Raw genomic sequence first — 18,926 nt, 5'->3', positions numbered from 1 at the left:
ACGGCTATTTCTCCTAAAAAATAACGTCATATGATACTTAGGGTTAAACTTTTGTCATCTTGCATGATAATTTGATGGCTTCCTTCCAACCGAGCATGACGAACTCTTTTTTACCAGACATCATGCACAGCTCTTCTTCATTATCAAACCTTATTGAATACGAACAAGGTGTATTTTGAGTAGTAACCAAAAGTAACATATTGCAATTTGACTGTATTCAACGAAGATAAGTTAAGAGAATCATAACATGCACTTACTAACAAAATAAAAGATAAATCAACGCAAAGATGTTTAGACTTATAATACATTTATTATTTATATTATAAAATCTTTAAACAATAATATTTTGGCACATATATTTTACATTTGTTTAACTCTTGGTGGTCATTTCTTGTTGTGATAGGTAAACTAATTCGGATCTAGGGGATCCATATATACAATACATTTCATTTCCAAAATTCATATTATAATCTGCAATCAATTCAATTGAAAAACAATACATGCAAGCTGATAAAGAAAGTAAAAAATATAATCACGGGTAATTTTACTTCAGGTAAAATTCTTTTCTATTAAACATTGTTTCATTAACTTAAAGATTGTCTGTGTCATTTTATTTACTTGGAACGTGGTATGTTAAACGTGGATGACATAAATTAGCTTAAGGGAATTTATTCTGTTGCTAATTCCTAATTAAATTAACAAAGAACTGTTAATAAGAAGTCGACGATGAATCAGAAAATAAGATTAGTACAATGTTCTCACGTATTATGGAAGAATTTGGAATGGCAAGACAACAAAATTGCTGAATTATTATCAATGTAACTAAATACCAAAATCCACATTTAAATTACATAGCCATCTATGTCAGACGTAACTTAACAACATACATGTATATGAGTTCTTATAACTTTACTTCAAGAAACATTAACTATTTAAAAAAGATTTTAGTAGGTCAATTTAGGGTCGAAATTAAGCCTCATTACCCACCTAGAAGTATATACTTCCCCCACTTATCCCCTCTAAAATTCTTGTATAATAAAGTTAATATGGAGTGATTTAAACTTAGAAAACTACATATTTTTCTGCACATGAGGGGTCCTGCCATCTTTCCCTAAAATATGAAAATATCAGAGCATTATAAACAAGTGTTTGACACCTTATTGTCAATTACAAAAATGTATCGTTTTATGAATGTGTATATTTAAAAATGGTAAAAATAAAGCAACTCTACACTGGCTATGAACACATTTATAATTAAATTTGACTTTGGCAACACTTGTAAACTAAACGGCTGAAGATAAGCGATTGTTACTGGAAGACTAAGTAATTATCTTATTTTGAAATTCTAAAACAGTCAAAGTAAGTTTTACAGGAAAGGACATAAAACTATTTTTTTAAATAAAAGTATTCAAATGGTTAATAAAACACAAATAAATTATAAAAGAAAACATTCTTATCTTTACAAAAATGATATTAAGCAGTAGTATGCAAAATGTTATTTATCTATGCTAAATATACCAAAAATACCATGAGCCGAGAGTGTCATAATAACAGCATATATACAAGATAAAAACAAGTTTCACATTAAGAACATAAAAAGCTGATAATATAATGACAAAATAGGATAGCATTAAACAAGGTAATGAGCATAAATATATATCACAATGTTGAACTTCGGATACAGTTATTCGTATGTTTTTGATTTACTTATATATATATAATATCAGTTGATATGAGCAATGTCACTGTGTAATATCATCTTATATGAGACATATTAACCAATCTATATCATCTAGTTCAAGATAGTTATTTACTACATTTCGCTCACTAATCTAATTAACTTAAAACCCAATAAAAATAAAATTGGCAACATGAATCAAATGTTTTTCTATCAGAATAACAATATCAGAATGATAATGTTTGTTATGTCACATTCAACCCCATCTTGTACATTTTACTTTATGTTCTTTGGTCCCCTTAAAATGGAATGGCATTAACTTTAAAACACCTTATCCTTGTAGGGCATGCAAGCTATCTTTAAATGTATGGATTTTTCATTGTCTTATCTGACATTTCATATTTGTAGCAGACTGTTTATGGCACTTATTAATGTTAAAGATTGAATCCATGCTTCTTTTGCGCAACCTTTCATCTCTCCTCTTCAACCGAGACTTTATTTTCAACTTTTAATACAGGTATTTGTTTTATTGCAGCTCTCGGTGAACACCCCATGTCAAAAACATTCATTTTAAATGACAAAAGACAAACAGCAAACTATTGTCTAATATCATGAAATATACATGTATCGTAAAACACGGCTGACGATCAAAACTCCGACAATGATGAAATGTTGAGGCTTTACGTGCGTTGACGTGGATTTTTTCACTGTAGCAGTATGATCAATTTTCGGTGTGTTTCTGTGGTTGTTGGCAGTTTCGTGTCTTTTCTTTGTGGTATTTTCTTTATGAGTGGGTGGCTTTTCTGGTGGAGGTGAACATGTTTCAGAACGATTTCTTTTCGCCTTGTCATAAGTCCCATGTACAGTTAAAGACACTGATTTCATGTGGATTTTTACTGCAGAGAAACAACAAAGTCTTACAGAATACTTTGCATAGATACTCATGTATAATGCTTTTAAAGATATTTTTGAGCATCCAAGTTAACTTAAAAGGTTAGGTTTACACAATGTTTTGTAAGTTCAGAAATATATATTCATGAATACTGTTGTATGTTGTCTAGCACCTCATACTGTTTAATAAATAAAATGAACTCTTACACATAATACAAGTAATTCAAGATCGAATAGAAGCGTGTTTTACGTTCAACGTTTATACATATATCACGATAATGAAATAATAAAAAGTTTGTTTGATGAGTTCCCGCATTGAATAACGATAATTTATTTAAACTGAAACATAATACCACTAATAATTTTGACGTATGTTTAAATTCCTAACTAAATGTAGCAAGAGAGAAATATTGATTTACCTGTTTCGTGGTCAAATTGTATTCTAACGTACCAATGCCCAATTGGAGATTCTCCAAGGAAATGAACACTAGTAAGATCTCTAGGTGAAGTATCCGGGTCAATATTTTGACCATCTTTATTATCTACAACAAGAGACCGTGTATTGCTTGGTGAAACTATTTCAATGCGGACACCTCTCTGTTTGATGACATCATGTGGTATTTGTAAGACCACGTGTTCTATTGTATTTACATGGTGACGACACGGATCTTCTTTCATTTGAAATGTCACTTTCGTCATCATTTTAATGCTGGAAAGATATATTGCCATTCTTTAAAAACCCACGAATTGCCTCCAACTAAAGATTGTGTGATAAAGGATCATAAGTTATAGAAAAAGTTGTGAAGGATATGCAAGATGTCCCATGGTTAATAAATAATACAAAGTAAACAATACAGTGCTTAGATCTTAGATATTCCAAAACCATTGAATGTTTTAAAGTTCATGCTGACCGTTTGATGCATATTGTATCATATATTATCAATATTTTTTCATTTTATAAATTTTTTCTATTTTATAAATTATATACATACGAGTATTTATGATGCAGTTGAATTGAACTAATTCTCTTCAAGTCTAAAGTATTACTGAACATCTTTCCAACCTGACGCCATGTCTTCGCGATCGTTACTGCCTTATCTGCATTCAGTAATCCGAAGCCAAAGAATGGATGGTCTTAAAAGTATATAAAATACTTGACACACGGTATATCATTGTTTGCCTATCAACCAATGTCAACCGTCAAACATTACTTTAAAATTTGAACCTAAAGATTATTTTATTAAACGACTACCAGTTTTGATTAACACAATGCATGTTGTGTAAATATTTTACTTCATAAGTGATTGTTACAGCCAAGCCAAAAATTTCGGGGAGTTTACCCATGCTTCTTAAATGGCATAATTCTAAAAGAATTCTTTTAGTAAAGCACACAGATATTAAATTCAAAGACATAAAAGATTATTTGTTTGTTTGTTTGTTTTGGGTTTTACGTCAAATCGACACAGTATATGTCATATCGCGGCGTTCCAGCTTTACTGGTGGAGGAAGACCTCAGGTGCCCTTCCGAGCATTATTTCAGGCACGAACAGGCACCTGAGTAGAACCAACGACGTTCCGTAAGCTAGCTGGATAGCTTTCTCACATGAAAGAATCCAAAGTCCCTGTCGGGATTCGAACCCACAGCGGTGAGGGGCAAGTGATTCGAAGTCAACGACCTTAACCACTCGGCCACGGACGCCCCATAAAAGATTAAGTAGATCGTAACTAAATATGATATTTAAATGTTTACATCGATTACAGGTAAATATTTGAAGACTATATGAAAATATCTTCAAAATATCTTACAATATTTTCCAGCACCATTTTGAAGAAAGTTGGGTGATTCTGCAAGTTCCTCTCTGTCTGAAGATTCTGCTAGTATTTGCTGAATGTCCCGGTAAGTTAAATCTGGCCTGAAGTAGTATAAAAATGAGAATAAATATTGACAAAGCAAGGCAAAAAAACAGCCATTTACATTTTCCAAATAAATCGGTGGCATGAAAATGTAAGGAAGTAATCAGCAGATTCTATAAAAGCTAATGTCTAATTGTAAGTTATGGGTAAAATAAGGTAAGGGCGCTCACGTTAGGCCAAACTGTTATTTGTGTGGAAGCAATAAAAGCTGGTGTTTTAACAAGAATTTGAACGATGTTAGTCATTAGACTTTACTTATATCAAAGTTCGTTTGTGCACGTTGTCCAAATTTCATCGCTGTATATCAAATGACAAGAAAGTAGGTAAAAATCGAGGCCAGCTTATATCAAAGTTCAATTTTATATCTGAAATTGTGCACATGTTCCATTTCATAGCTTCATATTTAATACCAAAACAGTAGGTCTTTGATTCCCAATGTCAGTTTTGACCCAAAAACTTGAATTTAAACAATCTTGATAGTGGTCCAGACAATGTTTCATATCTAATATCTAAGCGCTGGGGCTTACACCTTTAGACAAGATGCTTTTTAAATTTGCAGTACTTCTTTTCTGGCCTTCTGGTCTACTTATGCAACAGACCTGAATCATTTGGACGACCTTGAAAGAGGACCATTCAACTGAAGGATCATTCCTGTAAAGTTTGGTTATGTACAGTCCCAAGTTTCAGAGCATATGCTGTTAAAAGAAAATGTTGACGACGCATGACGCACGAGGGGGGTCACATTGGCTCACTGTAAGCACGTTTTTTTAATTTCTTTTGACTATAAAAAAGTACTTGTATGTATATTACAAACATTATCTATAAACTGAGCAATTTTGTTTCACCAACGCTGTCTTTATTTGAGAAATTCAGTAAATGCATTTACCTTTGGAAATACTTGTCCAACACTTATTTTATATCAAGATGTGTCAATAACAATTCTCATGTACTTAAGACTTGATAAATAAAGCATATCATTTATGTTTTGTGTGGCAACGTTGTATTTCTGGTTATCTATTGTTTATCTGCAAACTGCACATAAATTGACATTCGCAAATATTTGTCCAAACTATCTGTAAAGATAAACATACCTTGCTTGTAAGACTAGAGCTATGATAGCAGAAACTTCTGCAACAGCCGCGGAAACACCCTCAAATGATCCAACACATGCATCGTTATATGATGATGTCATCTAAAAAAGAAAAAAAGACATACATTGAAAACCTGATAAAGATATTGAAGACAGAATTTCTATATTATATGTTTTGTTTTGTTCCAGCTTTACTGGTGGAGGAAAACCCTAGGTTTCCTTCCGTGCATGATTTCAGGCACGAACGGACACCTGAGTAGAACCACCGACGTTCCGTAAGATAGCTGGATAGCTTCCTCACGTGAAAGAATCCAAAGCCCCTGTCGGGGTTCGAACCCATAGAGGTGTGGGGCAATTGGTTTGTAGTCAACGACCTTAACAACTCGGCCATGGATGCCCCCTATATTATATGTACATAACTAACCGTATACACAACTGTATACAGTTAGTATTTAAACATTACGAAAATACAAATGATATGAAATTAAACATGTGAATTACGTACCATAAAATGTGTATGAAGTCTGTTCCCATTACCGAGTCCTGATGTTATCACACAGGCACTAACTTCATGGTTCTCTAGCAATGTTCCTCCAACACCCACATTGTTTACTGCAATGGTGTGTATACTGTTTGCAGCCCCGATTCCTGTTATTCCATCCGACCCATCCGGAAAAACATATATTGATCCACGTTTCTTTCTTCCCTGTATTTCACAAGTGTTCAAAATGTTTAATAATTACAAAATGTGGCAGTTACCGTTTTAAATGTATACAAATCTACATTGCAACAGTTATAATATATCAAGCAAATGATTGTAAATTTTACATTTTGATAAAAAATTGTCATTGTTTTTCTGGCCCTTACGATAACTCATTTCATTAAGCTAAGTATTGTAGACTGAAACCTGTGCTGAAGAAGAGAAGTATTTTTCATCACATACATGAACTTAATCAAGCAGCACATTGCATGAATTCAATCAAACAGAGTCGTCAATTTTTCACGTGGTTTGGCTTTGTTTGCGTGCTCTCGAGCCACAACCCCCTTTCCAGACCTACTTACATTGGTTACTCCGTGTAAAATGGCTTCTCTCATCACTAAACCAAGTGGACTGAATTTTGTCGGCGTCGATGACCAGCTATTTGAGTAGATGTGAATGTCTTTAAGACCGTGAGTTAGCGCAGCGGCAATGACATCGTCTGTTGTGTGTACTTTGAAAACATGATACTCATGCAACAAGGTAAATGCTTTCAATGCTGAAAAGAAAACAAATCTTTTAACAACATAAAATTCACTTTGAAAGAGTTTTATTTATAGAACTACAATATTCAGTCAAAGAACCACTCTTGAAGATGATACTCTTTAAACTGGAGCTAAATGTGACTCTGTTAAGGAAAGGGAATGAAGGATTGTAAAGATGGCAAAAAAGTGGCAAGGAAAATAATAAATTACACGTATGTATTAGATTAAAAACAGTTTCTTTGAATATTGTTATTCATACAATAAGTCTTAAATAAATTACAAACAGTTACTTTGCGTTAGTTAAACCCATAAATTATGATATACATGTATATTGACATGAAAATTATTTCTTTTAAAGCCAAACAATATTTAACTTACGAACAACTTTTCCCTCAAAAGCAATTCCAGCATTACACAATCCGTTTCCTTTCTCTGCAGCTATTATGCTGGTACATTGAATCCCATGACTGAAAGCAGTAAAATAGATCAGACAACAATCCTCAGATAAAGAAGCAAACACAAAAAGAAAGAAAGCCAGTAACACACATTACCTCTGTGCAAAATATATACATTGCGGGAAATATGCTATGTTCTCAATATGTTATGTTATCAAGATTGCTGAAACTATAGAGGATTTTTTGGTCAAATGGTGTCGCCGTGAAAATGCGGATAGTAATGCTCTAGTTACATGGAAACGTAACATCTTTAAAATTATTGATTCACGTATTAATTTTTATCGTGGAAATGAACATCTTTTGCCACCTAAACCAAGACTTATTTTAAGACATCTGAAAAAAGATATTTTAGCTTTTCATTCAAAATTTGTTTTGGTGCCAGCGGACAAGGCGGCTAATAATATTATAATTGTATGACGAATCCATTACAGTAACGTTTTGCATAAGGAACTAAATAGTACTAATGCGTATTCTAAAACCTCTGCCTCCGAAAAAGACATTGTAAACAATCATATTACTAATATTTTCAATCTTAAAGTACAAATTAATGAAAAAGAACTCAAACTTCCTATTATGTATTGGATTCCTAAATTACATAAAAACCTTACAAAGCTAGATTCATTGCTAATTCTACATCTTGCACTACAAGTAAACTTTCTATCTTATTGACGTCTTGTTTGACTGCCATAAAAACACATGCAATTAGATATTGTGATAAAGTCTATGAAAACACAGGCAAACATCTCTTTTGGTCAATTAAAAATTCTGGTGAAATATTGGATAAATTCAAAATTAAGAACTTTCAAGCTTCAACTGTCAGTACATACGATTTTTCTACACTTTATACAACTTTGCCACATAAATTAATCAATGATAAACTAATTTCCCTAATTCAGAAAACTTTTGCACGGGAAAAAGTTACCTTTCTAGCATGTAATTCTAACAAAGCTTTTTTTACTAACGGTATTGTTAAACATTATACTATGTGGACCTGTGACGAAGTTTGTAGAGCACTCTCTTTTCTTTTAGACAACATTTATTTCAGGTTTGGTAATACCCTATTTAAACAGATCATAGGAATTCCTATGGGTACTAATTGTGCACCCCTGGTCGCCGATTTGTTTTTGTACTGCTATGAAAGAGACTTTATGTTGAGTCTCTCTGAAGATAAACAACAAGATGTTATAGTCGCATTTAATAATACTTCCAGATACCTTGATGATATTTTTAATTTAGATAATCCTTATTTTGATCAAATGGTGTCTGACATTTATCCGCATGAACTACAACTTAATAAAACGAACTCTTCAAATTTAAGTACATCATTTTTGGATCTTCATATTACTATCAACAACAATTCTATTCACACGAAAAACTATGATAAAAGAGATGACTTTGACTTTTGTATAGTTAATTATCCACATTTAGATGGAGACGTACCCCATGCAACATCTTACGGGGTTTATGTTTCTCAGTTAATAAGATTCGCTAGAGCTTGTAGCAACGTAAAGGATTTCAACGAGAGGAATATTTTTATTACCAGCAAGCTTCTAAAACCGCTTCTACCGCTATCATAAATTACGGAAATATTTTACTAAATTTTACAATCGTAACTTTGATTAAATTTCTAATTCAGTAGTGATTTAAAAACTCTTCTGCAACAAGGGATTAGCCAGCCTGGTTTTTATGGTGATGTAATTTACAAACTTCGTAAGATTTTGGGTCATGGTAATTTTTCTGCTGTTTTTACTAAAATCATTAAACGTTTTATTAAAAGAGGTTTTGACCCTACTATTTTAAGACATACTGCATGTTTAGTGTTCAACCCTTTTACAGTTGGACACTACGCTTTCCTCTTTTGATTGCATCTGACGGACCAAGTTGGAGACTCTATGATGGATAGTTCGTAAAGCCCTTTGGGACTGAATTGTCTTAATGTTCGTCTTCTGCCTTGCTTCGTCGGGCCCTTGTAGGTGATTTTCTTGTTGCTCTGTCTTCCTTTAGGACATTGAGTACTTTTGTTATGGTCAATGGGTTTACTTTTATATGTTTCTACATGATCATTTTAGTGTTTTACTTATTGAACCTTTTGTAACCATGACAACTGTTAGAATTTCACTTGGCGGGGATTCATTTTATTTACACTGTCTCGTTTATAGGAATATGGTGGGGCTAAGAGCGAGGTTTGGTGCACTATTAACTGGTTTAAACTCCCCAGCAGTCATTATTATGCTGCTGACCTTTCCAATGCGGCGCCCCACTGTGTTCCTCAGATGTATGTCTATGTTGTGTCATACTGTTTTGGTGACACTTTTGCTTGTGTCCCTTGTTGTTTTCTCGTCTACGGTAAGTATCTTCCCCATTGCCTCTAGTTTTTATTTCTTTGATTACCCCCCCCCCCTTCCCCGGTCTCCTGTCCCCTTCCCCTTTGTGGGCCTTTTATTATTTTCTTTGAGTTCCTAATCAGTTACAAATTTATTAATCATTTAAGGATTAAGCTGTCCGTACTATGTCTTTGCCCTGTCCTGTTTTTGTTTAGGGTCCGCCTGGACTCATTGCCATTGGTTCTTGTTGCTGTGTCATATGGGGGTTGCGTTCATTGAACGCCGCCTTTCCTTGTTGGTCCTGTTTATCATATTTTATTGAAAGAGGTTATGACCCAATTATTTTAAGGCATACCGCATGCTTGGCGTTCAACCCTTTTACAGTTGGACGCTACGCTTTCCTCTTTTGTTTACATCTGACGGACCAAGTTGGAGACCCTATGATGGACAGTTCTTAAAGCCCTTTGGGGACTGAATTGTCTTAATGTCCGTCTACTGCCTTGCTTCGTCGGGCCCTTGTAGTTGATTTTCTTGTTGCTCTGTCTTCCTTGAAGGCATCTAGTACTTTGGTAATGGTAATTAGGCAGTAACTTTTTCTACATATTTACATAATTTTGTATGTGTTTTATTTATTTCGTCTAATGTAACCATGACCATTGTTAGAATTTCACTTGGCGGGGACTAATTTCAAATACATTTTTGTGTCATTCAGGAACATATTGGGGCTTAGAGTGAGGTTTGGCGCGCCTAAAACCGGTTTAAACTCCCCAGTAGTTTAACTACCACTGACCGTTCCAATGCGGTACACCTTTGTGTTCCTTCACGTGTTTTTCTTGTCTGTATTGTTACTTGTTTTGGATGTTTACATGTTTTGTGATGTCTGTCTTGTTGAATTGTCGTAACATTCCATTTGTAACCCCACCCACCTTTTTACCCGTGCAGCCCTTTTCCCTTTAATTCCCTTATGGACCTGTTTTTGTTTATAATAATTCACATCACATGTGCCGCTCCTTTCGTCCTTGTGTCCACTTGGGTATGTCCGGGGGTAGCGTCCTGTGACCGTTGCCTATGCCTCGTTGATCTTCATTCATGTTATCCACCTAAGCTTAAGTTTTGTTTAGTTATTAGAAGTCAATGGTATGAAAGGCTCTGATACCAGGATAAAAACTGTTTAATCAAAACAGGGCAAGCACCGAAATTTCTTATAAGAAGTATATACTTTTCAGGTAAAAATAGAATCTTGAAGTAAAGATATCACAATAGAAATTCCAAACGCCTAACATATAATATTGGAAATCAGAATCCCTAAAGAACACTTGGAAAATGTCACAGGCTCATGTTCATTTATTGTAAGTTAGTGAAAACTCCGTTCCTGCCCTAAGTAAAATATGAAATTTTAAATTAAGAAACATACACGGGTGTATTTATACGGAAAACTGTTTTCACTAGGAGCCAACGATATTTTGTCCTATTTTTACAGTTAAAGAAAATAATTCCCCGATCTGAAATTAGATAAAATATTGCGGACATAGGACGTAAATTAAAGACAATTCCGTATGTTTCAATTACGCAGTGATGTGTTCGGCTATGGAAACCACATTTAAAGAAAGTATATCTTGTTGACACTTACCTTAGCCAACGCATTGATTCAGCTCTGTAATTCATCAAGATTTCCCCAGGAGTCACATTCGTTGTTTTATCAAAAAAGTTATAGGCCAAATCCATATTCTTGAAAAAGATATATTACATGAAATTATATTAAAATTTAAGTTTAAAAATCATTCATTTATTTCTACATTTTCCCTTACAAAGGTATTATACATTTAATTGTCATATGATAACAATGCATGTTTATTGCAACCACAAAAATAATTTAATACTTTATCGCATCTGTTATAATTAAGTTTATTCTGCTTTTTACTTATTACATTTGCTAAATGTTACATTTATTTTGATACGCGGTTGATAGTCATTAAAGAACGGCTCCTTAAATATTACGAAGTCATTTAAGAACGACCCCTTAAATATTACGAAAGGTTTTTTTTGTACCAGATTCTTTCGGATGTCATAAATGTCCGCAATAATCCCTATATCAATAACAGCAATTGTAACACCGCTACCATTACATCCTTTGTACCAGGCATCCTCTACATGCATCCCAAAATAGTTAACACTTTCATCGTACTGAAATTGAGATAACATTACTTCAATAATAATTAATTTTAGTGTAAAAATCAAATTACAAATCACTAAACTCGACAGTAAATGTTTCAGCTTAATAGATATAGTTCGTTTGATGATTGCCTTTGAGATAAAACGAACTGCTGTGTTGTCCTGGCCGAAGGAAATGGAAAATTACAACATTGTCAAACGAATAATCTATAAAATTGAAATATTTGAAAACCCCTTTTGGCGATGATTTGATGATTTAATTCGATGTTTTTTTTCTTATATAGTCAGCTTGACTTCTTCACATGAGAGAATAATTAAAGTGCCTAACTGAACTCGAATCAATGACGATGTAACGCAAGCGTTTTGAAGTCAAACTTTTAAACATGAAGTCATGAATGGGAAAGGAAAGAGGGTAGGAGCGGATAGACATATAAAAAGCAATAAATAGATAACGTCATGCCTAAATTAAACTTTGTGTTAAAAGTAATGCCATTCATACATTTTTGTCTAGCAGTGACCCCATGTAACAGTCCAAATCCAATTTCATTGTTTATAAAAGTTTGGATTTTTCAAAAATCTTATTAACTCTTAAATTTTTTGTCATAAATATTTCGCAATCATTGTAGATGCGTTATGTAGTCAATGCAGTATGCATAAGTGTTGCTTTACATTTGACTGCTTTAAGAGCAATTAAAGGAAATGTTCTTACCCTTTGGTTTGATTGTAAATATGAAAAACGATATCCTTTACCAAGCGGTGCTAAATTGTTTGCGTCAATTGAAATATTTTTTGTATATGCTCTAGCCGGCTCAATTTTAACTATCTGAAAGAAAAATGGAATTTTGTGACATTAATATGCACTTTTTAAAAGCAAATAATATGGGGGAGACATATGCATATCTATGAACGTCAGCTTAGTAATTAGATGGTAGTTGGATATTTGAAAAACCAACCTACTAGCTGGCATTTGGCTATTCGTAATTCCCAACTATTTAACAACTGGCGAATCCCTAACTACCAGAAGGAAATTAGTAATTCGATTTAGAATGTTTTCCCCTAAAAACAGAGAGTACTTTTCCGGAATAAATATAACATATATATAACAAGATAGAAGTGTTCTTCAACATCAAATCACCTGGTCTCCCTATGTCAACCAGGAGACTCAGTTAATTATTCCCGGGAAAACCCAGGTTGATATTGCATACAGTACATTCTTCTGGAAAAAGGAAGTTTGTTTCCACAACAAATTTTATATAACAATGTTGCAGCTCAAACGAAACAAAGGGGCTCGTTGACTCTGCTGTGAGAAATACGCAATACATTTCGAACATCCCTCGTATTATAGAAAACACATATCTCGTTATTTTATACAGAAGAATACTTATTTTTTTAGATGAATGTTGCAATACGCGAATTACCAACCACATTATGTTATGTAGTTTGGGATTCGTGCGTTTCGTACCATTAAACTCAAAAGCATGTAACATGATCCAAATTTTGTTTAAATCGTGAAACGGAAGTGCTAATTGTAGACCTTTACATTGTACGTGACATATATCTGTTATTTTTCTGTTTTTAGAGGAATGCATGTAATGTTCCAATAACCAACTACCTTCTGGCTGGTGGTTGGGGATTCACACGAATACTCAACTGAGTCCCCTTGTCAAATTATTGTGAAGGAAATGGACCCATATTATATAAAACACATAATTATCTCGTTATATAACCGTTAAATTTGTTTCAGAAAAATACTTTCTGTTTCCAGAGGAATTAATGCAATATCGGAAAACCAATAACCTTCCAGTAGGTAGTTTGGTATTCACGGGGATACCCAACTGAGTCTCCTGGTGGACATAGGGGGGTCAGGTGATTTTATGTTCTGTATGATGTTTAAGAATACTACTGTCTTGTTATATATCTGTTATATTTATTCCGGAAAAGTACTTTCTGTTTTCATGGTAAAATATGTTAAGTTCGAATTAACCAACTACATTCTGGTAGGAAGTTAGGGGCTCACGCGAATAACAAACTGAGTCCCGTAGTCGATTTATTGGAATGGGGGTAACCATTTTTATAGAAAACACATATATTGTTATATAACCGAAACATTTGTTTCTGAAAAAATAGTTATTGTTTTCAGACGATTATATGCAATATCCGAATTACCAACTACACCTTTTGGTAGGTAGTTGGGGATTCGCGCGAATAAATGACATAGGTAGACCAGGTGTTTCGATGGTGAAAAAACACATTCATCTTTCTATATATCTGATATATTTTATTCCAGAAGTTCGAATAACCAATTCTCTTCTGTTAGGTAGTTGAGGATTTGCGGGAATCACCAACAAGGTCTCTTTTATTCTGTGTTTAAAAATGTATAATGTGTTCGAACATTTCATGCTGGTAATAGTAGATTAAATTACCAACTAACAGCTGTTAAATAGTTGTGAATTACGAATTACCAACTACCAGCTGTTCAATAGTTGAGACTTACAAATTACCAACTACAAGCTAGTAGGAAGTTGGCGATTCGAATATCCAAATACCTTCCACATTGACGTTCATTTTATATCTTAATATCCCATTGTAGAAGAATGTTTATCAATCAATAATAATTAGTAAAATTAACAATATGAAAATGGGTGATCCATCGGAAGAATTCCGAAGCAATGGTAACAACAAAATTTATGTGAACATTGCAGACTAGGACTGTTTGACCTTAAGCCTATTCATAAGAGAGAATGTAAAAGTGCAGAATCCCTCTCACCCTCTAGCTATTCAATTTTCAACAAAAAATGTCTTGCCGAAGGACAAGAACAAATATTACAACTCTGAAAGCGATATCCTACATATGTGTATGCTGTATTTACATGACAAAATTAAATGTGTTGATGAGCAGATAAACGATAATTTCACTCATTTTTGTTAATTTCCTTTTCAGCATATCACAAGTTTAAATCAAATTAAATGATTAAAGACACATGATTGGATAATACATACCTTATCACCAAAGAGACGCTTCACCTGTGACAAAACCAACTCAATTTTCGAGTCGGTAAGGGAACCGGCATACTTGAAACTGTAGACGGTTGGTGTGATCTTAAAGTTAAATGAAATAATAAGTTGAGCAGTCATGTATAATTTAATCTTATGAAAGAGTGAGTTTAGATAACCTGCACTCAACATTTATGGCGATGTCGGAAAGTGTTTCATTCCTAACTACTTTGTTCTGGTGAATCATCGAGCATGCCATCTGATGGTATTATACAAATCTTTCGTAATATAAAACATATGCATAATAATGATATTTCCCCTTGTTTAGTTTTCCTTATACGCATATACACCTAGCTGACTGTACCTATTTTATGTTTTCTTTCGTTTTATGGCGCACTAACACAATTTAGTTCATAAAGCGCCAAAATGGGATGGTTTCGGCTTCTTTAAAGCAACACAAAAGCAGGGGTCAAAGCCACCTCATCTGTTATAACTACAAATATAATCCGAATCAGTATTGTTAACGAGTCACCCGGAACGTCCTTGACATAATACCAGTACATTATTGCTCATATTATTGTAAACAAGTTTTAACCAGTGTATACATTTTAAATATATTGTCTGATTTTATTGACCAGTCAATTATGAATACATTATAGCACTCATTTAAATATTCGACCCACTTCGGTTTGGTCCGTGTAGTTTACGAGAATTAATGTGGAGTATATAAGTAATGTTTTGAAAGTCAGGCCAGCTTAATGTGAAGGTTTTCGTTAATTCGCAATAGCGCAGTCGGTTAAGAGAATGCCTGATAATTGAGAGGTCTGTGGTTCGATCCTTACTGATGAAGTCCTTTTAGACTTAACTTTTTCTCTATTTTTGCAGTATATTTTAATGGAACCAATTTGTAGGGTGTTTTACGGCATTGAAAAGACATTTATTGGTTTTAGTCCGTTTTAATTTTAAACATGAATTCTTAAAACGTGTTATTTAAAGAGTAAAGACTTTACAAAATTAAGCAAAACATAATTAAACAAAACGAACAACATAAAAAATAATCATGTGTAGCTTTAATTATGTTGAAAGTATTAATAAGAAGGAAAAAAAACATGGACCAACGCGGTCTCGAACTTAAAACATCTGTGGCACTTAGATTGTAAACTCGTGCTTTACCCTATTGCGCTATAACGATCAATAGATTTAGTTCATGGATAAAAATCAAATTAGATTCCACCGTACAACGTACGTACCTCTCACGGAACTTTCCGAAAATCTACCGAAGATTAATATATCGTGTGCATCGACCGTGTAATCAGTATGTAATTGACAGGTTAATAAAACCAAACAATATATACAGTTTATGTTTGAAAAAAAAAAAGAAACAAAAAAAACGCCTTTGAAATTTGTAAAAGGACAGTTAAGAAACTTATATTTATTTATAGTGAGCACGGAAGAATTTATTTAATATGTAAATACTTTAATTTCTGTTAAGCTAGCCTACGGAACCTCGCTTGTTCTACTCAAGTGCCCTTTTCATAGTATATAAACGATTTGAACCCAAACCGGATCTTGTGAGAAGATGTCGGTATCAGTTTCTGCCGCTTAAATTGTTTAATATATTGGTATTTATATTGATACTTATGGATGTTATATCGTAGAAGAGAAACTTTATTAAACGTCCAAATTATGCAAAATATAAACGTTAGCATTAAGGCTATAAAATAATCGAAACTCACGAACTGCTTCTATGTGATCAACACTGAACACGAACACAAATCAGTCTTATTTCAATGTTTACTTAGTTAAAAATTAATGTGATATCGAACTACTAAAGTTATCAATAACAAACGATAATTTAGTCATCTGTAAACAATATTGCTGTATTTTGAAGATTAAATTAAGAGTTTAACCAAGGAGGTCAATTACGTAAACTGAACGTTACTTGCTGGTGATTGTGAACCCTACACATTTTATCTGTACCCTGACTTGTGAGTATTTTTAAAGATTTAATGGAGAACACGTTTATTATTTAATGTATTTATTTGGCAAAATGAATGAATTCAGTTGTCTTCTTCAAAAAAAATCAGAAACACTATTATTCACAATTTGGACATAAGAACAAAAGCTTATCATAAGATTTTTCTCAGTTTGGCGGCAATAGCAGAAACATAAAATCATACTCCAAAGACTTTAGAATTATTCCAAAAGAACTGAAAAAATGACTTGAAAAGCAAACGATATTAATAGAAACAGTAAAAGTATTAAGACAAGGAAAATAACCTCCAATCAAGAAATGTCAAAAGATCAAAACGCCTGTTAAAGATGTCCACACATCGACAGAAGACACATTTGTTTGCTTCAGATGACGAAGAGTTTAAGTTAAAACTTGATGTCAACACTTATTTGACAAATCCCATATTTATGTTGTGTTTTCAGGGGAATGTTTGTTACACGAAAGCTGCTGTCAAGACCCTCAACCAAAAAATGAGTCATCCAAATCCATCTGAAATACATGCATATTTATAGTAAGGAACTGGATTTATATGCATCTTTTGACTTTAGATAACTAAACATGTTGAAATAAGTAATCTGCTTAAAAAATCATGTGATGATCTTTGAGGAGCATTGATACTAGGGTTCACGTCAAAACTTACAACAATGCAGTTTAACTTCATAGTAGAAACGTTTATAAAACTTATGTTATATCTTAGCTTTAAATATCTTTCGAAAAAAATTAATGGTAAATGAAGATAAGATATGTTAGTTGATAATTCCTGTCAAGTAATAAGTATTTTCTAATTCGTATTACCAGCTACTCCATGCTGGTATTTCCATTGAATGAAGATCAATTCATGCGCAGTATTAGTTACTTATATAAACTAAAAGATATGCCATGCTCTTGTGCCACATTAACTTCATATTATGTACGATTATTATTTGTATAATTTGGAACATAGGACGCAAACAGTAAAAATCATTAAAAGTGACTCGCAAGTTATGGTTCAGTGAAAACACAAGTAGGGTACTGCAGATCATTAAAATTGTTTTAGCAAGACGGATACAGTTATCAGAATGTTCGCCTCTATTATTTACTATGTTTTTATCAATATTCAAAGATATCTACACAAGTGTCTTAAGATTCTGATATAATTTATAGTGAAGGTAATATTCGATTTATCCGCTAGAGGATTAAATCTTTTATTCAAATCTTACAGCTTAACATTTTTTATTATAACACCCCTGTAGGGCCTCAAAAAGAGTTGTCAGGGGAGACAACTTACACTTGAATATGTCATATATAAGGCAGAGCAAATTCTGGGAACGGTCTTTCAATCGTGGCTCACCATAGAAGAGGTAGACTAGTTTATCTTCGTTTAAAAAATCTAAAATTTACATTTCAAATCTTGAATATCAACGAATATTATTTAGAATCGCACAGGAGATTAAGATACATTTTATATAAATTTCTGCTCATTATTATTTGTTTTAATATTTGGGGTTTATTAGATAAGAACTTCGACCAGATCCTATAACCACGTGGTGATGACAAGCTGTTGTTCTCTTCAAGGACAGTAGTCTTAAAAAAAAAAAAAAAAAAAAAAAATCAATTTTGGATGCCTTGATTACACTAAATATATGTCAAAGTCAATCGGTTTCTTTGAAATAATTAGTAAATAAATAAAAAATTGGATTTAAATCTAGATCTTGAGTTTAAAACCTATATATTCTATATTTATATGATGTTTTAGCACGTGATCTATACTTAAAATCTAGAGCATTATCTTATGAATGAATAAATGAGCATAGCTATAAAACGGTTAAAAATACAATATTGATTATATGGCTCGATTATGACCGGTCATGTTTTCCAACGGGAAAATTATCAGTCTCATTGAAATCCACGCGCGTGACATCATACCTATGACGTCATTTCATCGAGGCTAAGAAAATAAAGATAAGAGTAATTAGAATATAAATATATAAAGTAGGAAATAAATAAAATACACCAAAAAGAAAAATTGATAATAATAATAATAATAATTTATTTAATTTATTTATTTATATTATTTTATTTTTCGACAATGTTAAAACATCGTCCGACAACAACGTGGCCATACACGAGACACGCTCCAACAGCAAGTCAATAAGAGGAGGAACATTCATTC

The 18,926-nt window shown here is 33.0% G+C and overlaps 1 protein-coding gene across 1 annotated transcript; it reads right to left on the bottom strand.

Moving 5' to 3' along the window:
• Positions 1 to 351: 351 nt before the first annotated feature.
• LOC132725002 (neuroendocrine convertase 2-like) lies at positions 352 to 14,929 on the bottom strand. The gene is made up of 12 exons (XM_060709997.1): positions 14,767 to 14,929; positions 12,476 to 12,589; positions 11,644 to 11,778; positions 11,225 to 11,322; positions 7,194 to 7,282; positions 6,636 to 6,829; positions 6,079 to 6,279; positions 5,575 to 5,675; positions 4,376 to 4,482; positions 3,562 to 3,703; positions 2,989 to 3,278; positions 352 to 2,574 (listed from the first exon to the last, which is right to left on the bottom strand). The coding sequence occupies exons 1-12, from the start codon at positions 14,899 to 14,901 to the stop codon at positions 2,288 to 2,290; spliced, it is 1,893 nt and encodes a 630-aa protein (XP_060565980.1). The 5' UTR covers positions 14,902 to 14,929; the 3' UTR covers positions 352 to 2,287.
• Between the last annotated feature and the right edge of the window lie 3,997 nt (positions 14,930 to 18,926).

The sequence above is a fragment of the Ruditapes philippinarum genome, unplaced genomic scaffold (assembly GCF_026571515.1).
Source record: "Ruditapes philippinarum isolate M1 unplaced genomic scaffold, ASM2657151v2 ctg10604_1_1_1_1, whole genome shotgun sequence".
Lineage (NCBI taxonomy): Eukaryota > Metazoa > Mollusca > Bivalvia > Venerida > Veneridae > Ruditapes > Ruditapes philippinarum.
Note: the sequence above shows the minus strand (reverse complement) of the source record. Positions and strands in the feature narration are given on the sequence as shown.